Source organism: Nyctereutes procyonoides, unplaced genomic scaffold (genome assembly GCF_905146905.1).
Source record: "Nyctereutes procyonoides isolate TBG_1078 unplaced genomic scaffold, NYPRO_anot_genome, whole genome shotgun sequence".
Classification (NCBI taxonomy): Eukaryota; Metazoa; Chordata; class Mammalia; order Carnivora; family Canidae; genus Nyctereutes; species Nyctereutes procyonoides.
The window spans coordinates 7,696,593-7,712,050 of record NW_026575134.1 but is presented as its reverse complement, the minus strand read 5'-3'; the positions used below and the strand labels follow the sequence as shown (position 1 = coordinate 7,712,050).

The window sequence follows — 15,458 nt, the reverse complement described above, 5'->3', positions numbered from 1 at the left end:
CTGCTATAATTTCTAAGAGAGGAGGACCATCTCCCTCCCACCTGGGTCACTGCAACAGCCTGCTGAGTCACATCCTAATTCTCCACTCTGGCCCCTTGTGACAGTCCCCACACGCTAGCCAGAATAATACTCCTCAAGAAAAAACCCAACCACACCACTCCTTCCCATGCTTTCCCTTGGCCCACAATTTCCCCCAGCCTGTCCCCTCAAAACTGCCCCACTCCCTCGCCAAGCCATCATACTAGCCTTCTCTCTGCTCCTGGACATGTCCACAGCAACCCCACAAATTCCGCTCTTTAAGTGGAATGCTCTCCCCTTAGATCATCCATGGCCGGCTTCGTCATTTGGGCCTCAGCTGCAGGGACACCTCCAAGCAAGGCCCGGTATGTCACTATGCCCCCAGTCTCTCTCCTCACCACCACTGAGAGCACCAGCTGTGCGGGCTCAGTGATGTCTCTGCCCAGGTGTTTGGTGCATGTCCTCTGGCTGACCTTGTCAAATGCTGACCCCTCGGGACCTAGACAGTGTCTGGTTCATAGCAGGCTCTCAAAAAATGCACCGGATTTTTGAAATGAGGATAAATATCATGTATCATGTACCCAATGGAGTAAGACGAGAAGCACACCGACCAGGGGTGTGCTCAGCAGGGCTGGGTACACCAGAGGCGCTCAGGTGCCTCCAACTGCTCATTGCCTATCTCTCTATGTCATCAATTTGTAGCAAGTGATAGACAGGCTATATTCAAAACATCATTAGTGATAAAAGAGGCTACGTAAAAATGCATCCCATAGCCACAGATACATGAAATATAGCAGTAAATTCCATGTTCGAGCAAAAGAGTCAAGCTATGTGGTCACATTTGTGGAACCAAGCTGAGATCTCAGAAGCCAGGTGTGAGATCCATCGGCTCACAAATGGGAGGGGAGGAGGGTGGCAATGACATTTCATGACATGCCTTCCTTAAGGGGAGAAATCAGGGATGGGGAGGAAATGTGAATTCTTGCTGCCTTTGAAAGCAGGCTTATTCCACGAAAGCAAGATGGAAAAAAAAGAGATGGTGTCTGTTTCCTGGCCTCTGCCACGTGCACTTACGGGATCCTCTCTAAATTAGGACAGAGGCGCCTCCTTTTATTCCCCTCACGAGTCAGGAGCACAATCAGGATGCAGATTTTGTCCCCCCCAGCCCCCCAGCGGACAAGTAAACACCCAGCTTCCTGGGGTGGGCTTCCTCTGACCTGCACAATGTCTGCTGATTAGCCTCGCAGCCCCCGCGGAGGGGTCGCGTCTCCTCCTCAGGGGTCCCACCACCTTCTCCTAAGATCCTCTCTGTCCAGGCCGGATTGCGGCCTTCAGCTGCCACTGGAAGGCTTTGTTCCCATCCCCTTCCCCGCCCCCCCAGCAGCAGCAGCATTAGCTACTGGATTTCCCAGCTGAATTTCACTTTATTTCAGGCCCCCACCCCAAACCTCATCACGAGCCCCTTGCACTTTCTCTGGCTTGACGGATATTAGATTTAAGTTTAAAAAAAAAAAAAAAAAGAGTAATAATAATAAAACTCAAGGGTTTTGTTTTTTTTTTTTTTCGATCGTGAACATTATATATTTTGAAGTTGAAATGGGTCTTGAAACAGGACACTCTTAATTCATCAGAAATTAAGCCATATTTATTGTTGATGTTTGGGATTTGCACTTTGAGATTAAGAAAGATACTGTAGCAGTCTAGGTTATCCAACACAGAAGACCTCAGAAGTTTGAGAACTTCTGGATTTTGCTATTAGTGGATTTTGCTGTCTTCAAGGGAGGACCTGACACGCCACGCAGGGCAGAGCAGCACATGAACAAGCAGTGGTCAGAAGTCGGGAGGGCCGCTGTGGGACAGGAATCCCCTGCCTGCAAATCGTAGGCAGGAGGTGAATTAAAGTCTCTGAGACCAAGGAATTCTGGGTGAGCAATGGGAAACACAGTCAACCAAAGATCTGCTGAAATACCCCAAAGCTATGAACCACGTCCCAGGGATCACCCCAGGGACTCCTGTAGGGGAAAAGCAGCTTCCCAGGAAGCCTGTCCACTTCCACCCACTTCTCTGAGCTCCACCCACCAACCAGCCTCTTCCCGGGTCCTCATAAAGGATTTCCTTCGTAAAGGATCCTGTCTACCTCTATGCCACAGGGGTGAGTTCAGATGTCCCTTCCTCCAGGAAGCCCTCTGGACCCAACTCTGGGTCAGGCATATTGTTACCTGCTCCCAAAGGACCCTGCATTTGCCTTGCTGAAATAACCTTTGTGCTGCCTTTTTGCATGGGCTCATCCACTTGTCTCAATGCCCCACCAGCCTAAGGTCCACGGAGGCAGGGACTTTGTTCCTTCTTTCTAACACGAGTTAGCACTTAGGAGGCCACTAAAGTGTAACTGAAATAACAAATGACTAACAGATGAACACAAAAATACCAACAGCTGAATGAATCAAAAATCTTCCTCATTTCATGCTAAGAGGCAGAAACTCACCAAAACTGAGGTCGATAAAAAAAGCCTGGACCCCCCAAAAAAGAAGGGAAGACACTAGGAAGATAAGAGCAATTAATCGTATGACAGATCCAAAGTATAAAAACCAGAATGTGAAAGCTAAAGGATCTGAGGAAGTTGGATACTTTTCAAAGAGTACCGTAAGAATCCGAACGCTATCAGAACATAGGAAGGACAGAGCAATAAAACGCCAGATTGGTTACCCTATATTCAACCCAACCGTAAAAGGCAACAAGGAGAGAAAAATCCAGTCCTTTCACCATGAAGTATGAAGATACGGCACAAACTTATCGATACAAGATCAAGAAAGCCAGGGCAGGACAGGAGACACAACTTGCAAGAGACATCAGAGGTAATGTTCTTTAATTATACAAGAAAAAGGAGGAGGGGCCAAGGGTAATGTTGCTCCATTAGGAAATGGGACAGAAAGTTGCTAGCAGATGGCTGAGGAGTGGCAGGAGTGGCTGTTTCTCATGCTTTACTCTATGAAGGGGGGACAGAGGAGGGGGAGGGATGGAGGGATAGAGGGATGGGGGAGCGGAGGGACTGGGAGGGGACAGAGGGACGGGCGGAAAGATCTATGAGCAACTCAAAAAAATGCCGATTGCGTTGGGTGGGTGCCAAATTAAGAATGGAAAATAATTACATGGAATATTTAAACAACCGAGTTCATAATCTCAAGCCTATCTGGAGATGGAGGGTCTTGTTAACACAGATTACACGCATACTTGGACGCTAACACGTTGGAAAGATGTCACCGAAATCAGGGATTGCCTAGAGATTACTGAACGCAAAACAAGTCATTAAAATTTGGAAGAGGAGAAACAAATGTCACATTCACCTTAACTACAGGAAAAATACCCACCTGTTTCGATTTTTAGGGGGGTGTCAAAACCCGCGGGACAGGTGGATCTCCGGCGCTAGTCCCACGGTTCTTAAAAAGAGGATCCTCCTCTAGGTCTGCGAGCCAACTGCCGACTTATCCCAACGTACCACAGTCCACGTCAGATGAGGGCCCTAGCAGATGTACCCCCGCTGGATGTACACGAGAGCAAATACCTCTGCTGCTTTTGAAATGTCCAACTTATAAATACGTATATATGGGTCATAAGTGCCTACTTTCAGAAAGGACGGGTGACTTTGTTGGAGGTGGCATATAGGGACTAGAAATAAAATAGCAGCAGAAGCATCAGTCTCTTGCCAGGTGGCCCCTCCTGAGCAGCAGGCTCCGGACAAGTATCATCTGTGCTGTGACTAAGGTCCAGCAACAGGATAGCTCGCCCTTCTGCATCCCACAGGGGCTCTGAGGGGCCCTCCCGGTCCTGCCCCAGGGATGCTGGTGGGTGTACGAGCTGGGGACCACCCCGGGACCACCGCATTATTCGAAAACACCAACGCACAAGCACAGTGCAGTGAGGTGCCAGGTGAGAATTATATGCCTACTTGGTGTCCTGGGAAGGGAAATAAATACCTCTGTGAAATGGACCTTAAAAGGACTCTCTGGGGAAGCGGTCTCTACTTACCCTGAAGACAGGAGGAAAGCACCGAATGACCCCAAGAGGAACAACAGTATGAACGGAGTGGCCTGGGCCGCAGCCAGGGAGTGAGGCTTGCCTGTGGGGAGGACCGTGTTAGGCCGCCAGGGAAGGGGGGCTGTGCCAGGACGCAACCAACAGCCAACTGATTTTCCCCAGAACATGGTCTCCCTTAGCCTTCTCTGTCTGTCCTTTTCCTGAACGTCCTTCAAGCTTTTCCCTGCTCTCCTCCAATAAATACATCCCCCAAATTCAATGAATAAAATCAAATAAACTTTTCCAAACACTACAGTGTTTTTCTCACTGCTGGTTCCCCGTTTCTCAGGCCACCTGCCAAGACAGAATTGTAGAATCACAGTCATATTAGGCACAAGAGCAGTCAAGGTTCACCGGCAAGAATCAATCTTCAACCCTTAGAATCACCCCTAAACTTCTACCCCTTTCGGCAGAGTCCATTACCTTGCAATAGCCCCTTAAAAATCTATGGAAGTGGCTCACCGTTTGCAGGCCCTAAACGTTAGCTCTGGATTACTGAAAGAAACCCTGAATCCTTACATCGAATTTCTAATAGAAAGGCCAGAATCATCACGGAGCTATTCCTAAGGTCACAAATACCAGTTTTGCAGAGGTTCACAGACTGTTTGCGTCTCTCAGCTCCAGATCTCCCTGCAGTTCAAGACTGTCAGTGGAAGAAGCAATATACATAGTGGAGCCCCCAAGGTCTGACCCAACATCTGTAGCTAAACAGTACAGTCTAAAAAACTTAAAAAAAAAAAAAAAAAACCATACACACAGATGCTCCTGATTGGTTCATCCACTGTTTTGCAAAGAGGTAAAAGACAGCCTGGATGAGAACAGAACTGTGTACTCGGGGAATTGTCACTCCCTGTGCAGTGTGGTCGACCCCAAACTGTTCATTTGTGCCTTGTAGGCATTCTTGTCTCTCACTGTCTCCAGATGACACTCCAACAGTAGGAGAAACGTGAGCAGGTGCATCTATTAAATATGCAAAATACACACCTTCTCTCCCACTCACCCAGAAGATGCATTTCTAAGAGCTGTAGAAAGTCACCTAATATAAAGACAGACAGGTAGGAAAAAAAAAAACAAACAAATCTTACTTTATCTTTTTCTTTTTTTTTTTTCTTTTTTTTTTTTTTAGCACACAAGAATCCAAGGGGGCTCAGCACATCAGCTTTCCACAGAAAATAAATGCAAGCAATTAAAAATTCAGTTTCTTTTCTTTAAGCTAATTCCTCAGGTTTTGCTAATTAGCCACTAATAGTTCTGTCATCTGAGCTGGGAAACATAAGGCAGGATACCAGTGGTATGTTTTCAATCAAAGCATTTGCATGAAGGAATGAATCATATTTTCCATGAGGGATTACTACTGCTTGAGAGCAGTTGGGGGCAGAAGAAAAGCATCTTCACAACCGTAAAACTGTAAAAGAGACCTGAAATTTTAGAAAAGGGGACGTCCTTCCACTCCTTATACCAGAACCAGCAGGGGCCCTGTGTGGCAGGACTAGTGAATCTGAGAAGCTCCCCGCAAAGACTCCTGCAGGCACAGTCAGAAAACGAGACTCCTCACAGGAAGACAGAAGACAATGAAACACATGTTTTCCGTAAAGAGAAGAGAATAAAAGTTAAGTGTCGGCCAGGGTACAGGAATGCTTTAACTATTATGTCACCTGCCTTCACAAGTTCCTAAGAGAACAAATGCGTGGCAGTAAGTGAAAGCAGGGGGGTGCTGGTAGTTTGAAATACCTGGCCACGGAGGGAGCCCCTGGAGAGTAAAAGTGCAGAGAGGGCTTTAGGCAGGAGATGGGCCTCCCATCCTGACTCCAGTACAAGCAGCTCAGGTCCCGGAACCCCAGCCCCCCCTCCCACTCTCTCCCCAGTTATAAAGCGCTCGTGATCCTGCAGCAGCACCCCTGTCAGCATCACCCCACGTCCGGGCCATGCGGCTTCAGCATCTACTTTCTTGCCTTGATATACAAGTCCTTCACAGCTACCCTTCAGGAGAGAATGCCCTCCAGTGCCCCCCGTGAGGATTTTATTCCAAACATATGTCGTGAATGTTTGAAGTGCCCGCTAGCGCTGGTATTTCTTTTTTCTTTCCTTTTTTTTTTTTTTTTAAAGTCAAACCCACAAAACCTAAAATACTTTGCATCCAGCCTAAGTGCCGTTTGTGAAGACGCACCACTGCATACCCAAGGATAATCGAGTCTTGCGCAATAAAAATTGTACAGATGTCCTTCTGAGGGTAAAGAAATGATTTTCCCTTTTCCGGTCTTACAGGAAGCCTGCCCACACGTTAGAAATACAAAGTCAGTATATATAGAAGCACAAATTAGGCATCTTGGAAAGCCCACATTTTCCAACCACAGAGCAATGAAGGAATTCCTGGGAGTGTCCCCATGCCCAGCCACACCGGATTGGGGGAGTCTCTTCTCTCCAACAACCTGGTGGAGCTGGCAAAGACTCACAACCGTACAACCCTTCACGTTTCTGAACCTTGAGCCGGCGAAGGTCTGCACTGAACTTGTGTGTGGACAGTCGCTACAGGACTGACAAGCGAAGAAACGTGATCGAACTTTCAGGCCTCGTATGAAAAAGATAGCACTTTTCTCCTACACTAAAAATTCATGGAGGACCTAGCGACTTCAGCATTGCATTGGTCATTCATTAGCTTGATCTGCATACTGAAATCTAGATAAGGTAGACAGATTTTATTATAAAGTCCCCCCAAATACTCATTATACTGGTGGAAGACTGGGTAATCCAATAGCGTTGGAGAAAAAGTAGAGTTACAGCCTATCTAACTCCCTGAGGCTTAGTTCAGGATCTTTAAAATATTTCACATGAATAATTCTGTAGCTTTCATTTTTCCACAGGTATTGAGCTTGTTTTTGGTACATAAAACACTTTCTGCCAAGAGTTTAAAAGGTCAAAACTTCTCAAAGTCATTTAAAAGCTTTAATATTTCTTCACTTACAAAATTGGAAAAAAAATTACAGTCAATTCATTAAGGTTCAGGGAGAAAGGTCACGCTCAGAAGGCCACCGTACACAGTGCTGACCACACCAACACTTTTCCTAAGATTTACAGTCCACTCGATCTCTAATCGGTTTATAGAAGACACAGATCTCAGGGAGGCAGAGCAGCACACACGACCGTAGCACTAACAAAAACAACTTGGTTTGGATAGTGGACTCATCACATACAAGTAGAGGTGGTGATGGTAGTGGTGGTGTCGACCATGGTGATGGTGGTACTGATGGTGGTGACCATGGTAAGTGCTGATGGTGGTAGTGCTATTGGTCGTGTTGATGGTGGTGATAGTGCTGGTGGTAATGGTGTTGCTGGTGCTGATGGCAGTGATGATGGTGAGTGCTAATGGTAGGGGTGGTGGCAATGGTGGTGATGATGGTGTTGGTGGCAGGGAATGGTGCTGATGGTGGTGGTGCTATTGGTAGTGATGATGGTGATAGTGTTGGTGGTGATGGTGATGGTGGTGGTGGCCGTGGTGATGCTGGTGGTGGTAATGATGGTAGTGGTGGTGATGGTGGTGTGATGGTGGTAGTGATGACCGCATTGATGGAAAGGAAGGAACAGGAGGAAGTAGAGGCATAGGAAAACAATTGCCATAATAATCGGAAGAACTCACCCTGAGCCAGAGATTCTATTAAATACTATATTTGCATTGTCTCCCTTGATTCTCAGAAAAACACCATGGAGCAGCAGTCACATTACAACACCAAACATATGGTTAGGAAATGATTCCTAGAGGGGTCAGCACACTTGGCCATGCTGCAGGGCCGCTACCTGGCAAAGCTGGACCTTGAGCCCAAATCCTCTGCGCGTTATCCAATCTGTGTCATCTCTAGAACTCCCCCATCCGTGTTATATATGTAATAATACCATTGACTTATGACCAATTTAGGGGGTACACTGGGATCCCGGGTCAAAATGGCATCTGCCAGTTGGTTATAGGAAACGTACGTAGTTTGTCAGTGATCATGCAATTTTAACAGCAACTTGGGACAATACAGTGGGGAAAGCTAAGGAGCATCCAACCTATTGATCTCTGTCCTCTAACTAGAACAGTTCGCAGCCTCAGTAAAAGCTCTCCAGTGCCCCAAGCTAGGGAATATTCCACTGGAGGCCCAAGGGCTGGGTCGCAAACGCACGCCACCAAGAGGCGTCGGGGATCCCAGGTGTGCCAAGCGCCCGTTCCTCAAACGAAGGGGCTAGGAGACAACGGGCAAACCGTTAGAACACACGGACCCAGAGCAAGCTGCAAGCTGAATGGCTCAGGGAGAAAGTTAACGGTCATCTGCCCACTTCCATCAACCCAAAAATTAGTATCCGTCAGCTGTCCTGCCCAATTAAGTGCCTCACTAATTAGTGGGCATCTGGAACAGAACCCAAAACCTAAGTACGAGATGGGAAACGTTTGTGTTCACACATCAGGACCAAAACAATGCAGGGAACTTGCGGCTAATAAATGAAACTGGATTCTTTTTACAACGTAAATATACTCAGGGAGTAGCGCTGTAGGTAGGAGGTTTGCAGATCCGCTCACTGTCTCTGCACGGATGGCATCTAATAGAGACCCGCAAATAAAAGACACCACGCGGAAAACAATGTGCTCAGAGAAAAATCCTGCCAACACGACTGTAAACTCTTGTCCCTAAAAGAAAATGAAATAAACTTTAATGAAGGAAGAGAAAGAAGTGAGTCCCCCCGCCCCCGAACCTCCTCCTCCTCCTCATTCCTGGATCTGTAAAACACCACTGCAGCAACTGGGCTGAGAAGTGCTCTCTAATCAGAGAAGTTGTAGGCTTTTTTAAAAGCCTAGAAGACTCCATAAAACCTTTTCCTCCATGCTTCTGACCACTTAAAAAAATAATGTCCCCTCCATCTTTACCAACAATGTAATCCGGTCGGGGGTGGGGGGTGTGGGGGGGAGCCGTTGCTGAGACGTAAGGCTGCTCCAGGCTCTTTGATCTGCACCCTGATGAGGGAACATTCCCCTCTGCTGCAAGCTAGCTAACGAAGGGATGAAATTAGCTTTTATCCTGGGCACTTTCTTGAGAAAAAAAAAGCACTAATCAGCTGTCCTTGCTAATCAGTCATCTGGCTAATGACCTTTTGCCTTAAAAACACTAAAATTTCTGAATGATGTGGAAAAGGGGAAACGCAAACCAGTCCCCCCTCTCTGGAGCTCAATGGATCATCTGGAATTGGAGCCGGGAAGGTTAAATGGCAAGTCTGTATCCTGGCAAGGTGATAAATCTGTAATCAAGAGCTGTAAGCTCTGGCACCTCAATATGAACTTTATTACTCCACAACCAAATTATATATATATATATATATATATATATATATATATATATATATATATTTTAAACTAGAAACAGGCCACAAATAAAGTCAACCCTTATACCATTTTTCTTCGGCGAAAGCCATCGTGCATTTGTGTTCTGAGTCCTAGTGAATTACTTAAACTTTATTAGCGCTGGAAAAGGAACTTCCCGTGTTCCTGGCATGCTGGTGAGAGAGGAAAGTAAAACACGTAGAGAAATCTTCCACATTAAGGACCTCAGCCTTGATTTGCTCAAGAGGGGTTCGTTCGTTCGTCTTCCACCAGGAAGCAAAAAAAAAAAAAAAATCCTCAAAAATGAGGATGGCTGTTGCTCAGGACTTTGGCCAGTGCAGCCCACTTTAATAACTACCCTCCATCAACCAATTTTCGTCCTGCAGTGTCTACTTGGGTGGAAGAAATCTGGTTCTCGTTCCCAGCCCAGGTCCATGTGGATTAGCCACAGATGGACACCTTCCCGGGGGCTGCCCCACGGAGGCTTGGAGTTGCTTAGAGATGCAAGAAAATGGCTCTCTCTCTCTTAAAAAGAGGACTGGACAGGATGTAGGAGAAGGGAAACAAAACAAAACAAAACAAAATAAACCGGACAGTAAATTAAACACTGACATAAATTAACACCAGCCCCCGTCACCGGTAGAGCACGCGTGCACCCAGCCTTGCACAGCTCCCAGGACGGGGGCCGCCGGGCAGGGGCCACTTACGGTAGTGGGGCTCCATGTAACCGTTCCGGGGGTCCATGGCAAACACGGCCCCACGGTACGGCACCGAGGGCTCGGCCAGGTGCGGCAGGGACCCATGGATCTCCTTCTTGATCAGCGAGGCCCTCTCCTCGCTAGACGTCGAAGGCTCCTCGCTGATCTTGCCGAGCCCCTGGACGCTCTGTGGCTGCATAGTGACTGCGTTTCTTCTCTCTCTGTGATAGGTCTGTCCAGGACTTTCATCCTCTGGAGGGAGAAGGAAAATGAAAGCTCTGTGAGCCACTTGAAGGAGCAATTCAAACCCAGTAATCAATTAGGTCTCCTGCTCTGTCCCTCCTCCCCAAAAGGAAGCCTATTGCTCAGTCTTGGCAACTTTGAAAGCTACACCATGATGGGACAGTCTCCAGACAAAACTGCTCATGAATGAGGCTTCCAAATACAAATCGAAGGACGAAGGGGAGCAGGAAATGAGCCTATTAAGTTGAGATGTAGGGGGTCAGCGAATTATCATCGCCAGCTTACAAGTGAATCTGCCAGTGAGGCTTTCCATTAGGGACTTGCCAATAGCCCTGCAGGTCCCAAGCGGGGCTGGCAGTTTTGCCAGCCTGAGCCCGTGGATGTCCAGCTTTCCCCTGTCTGTCTGAGGAAGCTGGGCCGCCGCTCAGGAATCGGGCCGCTCGGACACCCACTGAGCCTCTGGGTGATCTGTGGGCCAAAGGACCTAAAGTGATCCAGAAGTTTTCCTGTTTTGTTTTGAAGTCAGATCTGTAACCCACTGGTTTACACGGAGCTAGAAATGGGACTAAAGGCCCACTAATTACAAGGGGTAAAGGTGCCCATCACGGAAACCTACAGGGCCCTTTGCAGGACACTCCTTTCTGCGGCCCCTAGCACACAGCTGAGATCCCAGAACAAAATGGACTAGGCCTGGTTGCCAGGGCAGGATGGCTCTGTGGGCGAGGAAGGCGTCCCTGATGCGGACCCAGGCACACGTTCTGCTGGGGTCCAGACGCTTCTTCACACACTAAGGAAACAGCTTGACCAAATTCCACATACATTCAATATTCCAGCTTCCTAATACTTCCGTTCCCTTTGATCTGTAGGAACTTCCCATCTACCCATTAGGGCTCTCTGCAAATGTGATTGGATGACCTTTCTAGAATAGCAGATCAAAGAAGCCATGCATAAAATTAAATCGCACGAGTGATCAGAACTCACAACAAATGGGCCAATTCATCTGTTAGAGCCAGACACACACTCTACACTACGTACCCCCAAACAAGCTCTGCACTGCATCTGCAGACTGCGTTCTGGAAGGCAAGTACTGCTGGAAAAAAAAAGCTGTTCGGGCATGGCTCAGACCTCTAATTTGAGAAGGAAGTCCCATTCTTCGTCTTAAATAGACATAATAGGTAAGTAATAACAGTGTTGCACGTTTTGGATGGACAGATTCTGAACACATCTTATCCCGACATATAGACGTATCTTCAAAGCATATTTCATAAAGTAGTTAGATCTGGCTGAGAGCCCTTAAAAAACAGGAAAAGTATGCTTTAGCAGTTTCATGGCTGTTTGTACAAATTCAGAAGAAAGTATAGCTATAAACATGGGCAAGCGTGAAAATATAAACTATAGTCACGACTACTGTTTTGTGATGACTAATGACTCGAACCACCCGAAGCCAGGAGCAATTTTGATCGCTCTGCCTGTGTCTGGGATTTGAAGAAATAAGCAATGTTTTGTTTTGCTTTGTTTTTCAGTCTGGCAAGTGACTTGCAAAACAGAATAGACAATGAGGTATGCTTTGGTCTTTACAGTGAATTTGCTGACTACTGCAGGGTAACTGTGAAACCTTATTTTAGCATTGTTTTGTGCAGATCTTCACCGCCAAATCCTATAATTATGGGATACATTAGGAGTTTAATCTATCAAGTAACTACTAAGAAGAAAAAAAAAAGTCTCGGTGTAATCCCACATTTTCACACATCGATCTTTACAGAAGCAATTCAAACCATGCTTTTGCTAATTTAAGAACAAACTACCAAGAAAAGAAAAGAAAATAAGAAGAAAAGAAAGAAAAAGAAAAGAAAAGAAAGAAAACCCTACATTTTAATTTTCCCTTCTGACTAATACTTTGAGGCTCCATTGCACCCTCATACTTCATTAGCAGTAAAGTTGCAGGCTATAGAATAAGGGCCTGCATAAAAGCAAAAGGGTGTCAAAAACATTAAAACTCTTAGGCGGTTTTATAAAAATTCCTATAACCTACCAATGGCCAAAGTCACATTTTCCACTCATTTGCGCCTGTATAAAATCTTTATTCCAAATTTCAACCTGAAGTGAACCTGTGGCCCTGGCCTGCAAATTCTGTAGAATGGACCTTCCTTCGTGTGGAAAGCCAGAGAGCCCTCACCAGGAGCCCCGGCGACACATAATTAGCATTCTCTGGTTAAGATGAATAACCAAGCTCCACTAATCTGTTCCAGGTTGAAAGCAGGATTCCCTTGACTTAATCTTCCTAGAAGAAATTAACTTTTCTTCCCTTAAAACTGCATCCCTATAATAGAGTGAGTTTCTTCGAAGCCAAGCCTTTATGATGAGCAGTTGAACCCGACTTCACAAATAATTGAATAATTGGCACGGCCTGGCCAGAGTCCTCCCACGTCCCCCCTATCCAGCCTCCTGGGAAGAAGGAGGGAATTGGTGGAGCGGGGGAGTGGGCGGTGGGGGTGGGGGTGGGGGTGATGCAAATGGGGTGTCTTCAGCTAAGTGATTTTTTTCACAAGTACTCCAGTTTTATTATTTTCTTAATGAGAGTTGAACCTAACACGTGCGGATATGAAAGTTATAATGAGAAAGAAACGCAGTTTAGAGTTTTCTGACTTAACCAGAAAAACTTGACTAACGGCAGGCGAGGAGTTATTTTTTGAGGGTGGCAACTTCCATCAGACCTATAACCGTCCATGCCCACTCCCTGTTACCTGCCCTCCGTCCTCTCCAGTAGCATCCCAGCCGACAAATACGTCGTGAAGACTACCCGGGGTACTCAGTTGCTGGGGACGGGCACTCGGATCACAACTTGACAGTACACACGCTCCGGAATACAAACGGCTCTGAGGCTGGAGAGCACGCTCTGCACAGTGAAAAGGAAACTTTCCAAGCAATATTCCTGCCTGCTCTTATAAATTTAGCAACCACTTCAGTAAGCCAAAAGACGAAAGCTGTCTAATCTTGTTCAGTTGTGCCGAGTTGTTCAATAAAGTTTGAGAGTCGGTGCAGACAGGCAACGCCAGGCCAAATTATTGACAGAAACATACTGTCCACCATGGCAACAGGCAGCAAGCAGTCGGCTGCAAAAATGTAAGCAAACAGCCCACTGCTCCAGGAGCATCTGCCAATGGACTTTCACGGCCAGACACAAGGGGACCGTTCGTGCTTCTCTACGTTAAACAGCTGCTAACTCGGGAGTCACACGGAAACGTGCCACTCACTCCAAAAAGTCACAGGAAAAAATGATTTGAAGCCCTGTCCTCACAATCCCCCTTTGTACCTCCGCCCCTGTGCACAGCCGGGCTGGAGGGCAAGTGAACAAACTCCTGCCCCCAGAGGGAGAAGCTGCCCAAGCATCACCACGTTTTGCCAACAGGTCCCAGATTCTCCAAACTCTTCCGGAGGCAACCGACGTGGGGTCTGCGGGCCACGATCTCGGAAAACTCGGAGGTGGCTCAGCGGCACGGGACAAAGGCTTAAGGGCAGGGCGCTCGGGAAGCGGGACTCGAACACACACTCCTGGGCCCCGACTCACAGCCTCCTGCACCCTCTTTCCCTGCCAGCCAGGAAGCAAGTGTTTATTTTTTTTTTAATTTTTTTTTCTTTCCCGCCTGGACCCCGGGTGAAAGTTTCAGACAAGTCTTCCAGTCTAAAGACAAAACCCTGTACCGCGTCACCAACTAGGAACACCTCCTGTCACCCTGGCAAAATTAGCTGATCGGGAGCTCACGGTACGTGCACGTGGCCACCTTTTAAAAAAAATAAATAAATAAATAAATAAAATTAGCATCGATTTTTTTTTTTACTATTTTAGTTTATTTATTTTTATTGGAGTTCGATTCGCCAGCATAGAGCGTATCACCCCGTGCTCATCCCATCAAGTGCCCCTCCCCTCAGTGCCCGTCACCCAGTCACCCACAAATTAGCATTGATTTTTGAACCGTTCCCTTAGATCCTGTTTTAACCCGGGTGCTCCTCTCTCTTCCCCCCAAGACAGAGGACACACAGAGTCAAAGACAACGGGCAATACTTACAACTCGGACCCCAGGCTCTGGCTAGCTACTTTCTGCAAACTTCTCCCGGTGGGCTTTCTCTGGCGTGCAGACCCCTCTAGGAACGTTCTCGGTGTCTCCCTGCCTCCCTTCTCCCTCTCCCAGGCGGTGCTGCTCCCATTAGAGGAATTAAAAGTGGTTGGAGCCATGCTAAATTTAACAAGCTCATTAGTATTCTTTCGGAGTGCTTCCGAGTGAACTCTCTATTCAAGCCGCTCTCTCCAGCAGAAGGGTCAGGCGGCTAATCATTAAATCAAACTAATGTCACCCTATCACAATCAGCCCCAGCGAAGGAGGGTTTATTATTTCAGTTTATGCTAAATAAACGGTTTTACAAATGGTCCCCAAGCAAGGTCAACAGCAGCTTCAATTACAAGAGAAACTTAACAAGACTTGCTATAAACCAAGTACTCCGTATTGACTTAAGCACAAGCTCGGCTGCACATATTGCCACTAGCAGGGCTGTACAGGAATGCATATTGCAAAATAAAGGCCGGGGTGGGGGGGGTGGGGGGGTGGGGGGTGGGGGGTGCTTCTTTCTTTGCCAGAATTTGCGACTGCACAGCGACTCCTCATTCACCTGTCTCCAACCAGCTAGCCGCTCAGCTCAATTCACCCCACACAAAGGCTGGAGCCCAGACCTCAATGGACCGAGTGAAACATGTTCAAAACTAGGCTCTCTATTGTGACTGAATTTCTTAACATCTTTTCAAAAAGCGGAGAATGCCTTGAGGCTAAAGGAAGAAACAGGCTAATGGTGAATTGGGAATTCTGAGCAAATTTCAGAGCCCTTTCCTCCTAGCTTTTGAGGTTGAAAGCAAGCTCTTTCCTTTCAAGTTTCAAAGTCCTTTTTCCTCCCGCAGTGTCACAGAAGGATTTGAAAAGAAGGTAATTGTGCTCGCAGTCTCCCTGATCAGAGCTTACGTCCTATTTCTGGTATTTCGGAATACTTCTTGCAATAATAGTGCATATAGCTCAATCCCTTAACCGGCC

The 15,458-nt window shown here is 47.0% G+C and overlaps 1 protein-coding gene across 2 annotated transcripts in view; it reads right to left on the bottom strand.

The window, feature by feature from the left end:
* Positions 1-15,458, bottom strand: part of GLI3 (GLI family zinc finger 3) — a 269,486-nt gene that overhangs the window by 168,839 nt on the left and 85,189 nt on the right. For both annotated transcript variants that reach the window (XM_055301317.1, XM_055301318.1), the window contains exon 3: positions 10,147-10,389. In XM_055301317.1, coding sequence (XP_055157292.1) covers positions 10,147-10,389 — 243 coding nt within the window. The remainder of the gene's footprint in view (positions 1-10,146; positions 10,390-15,458) is intronic.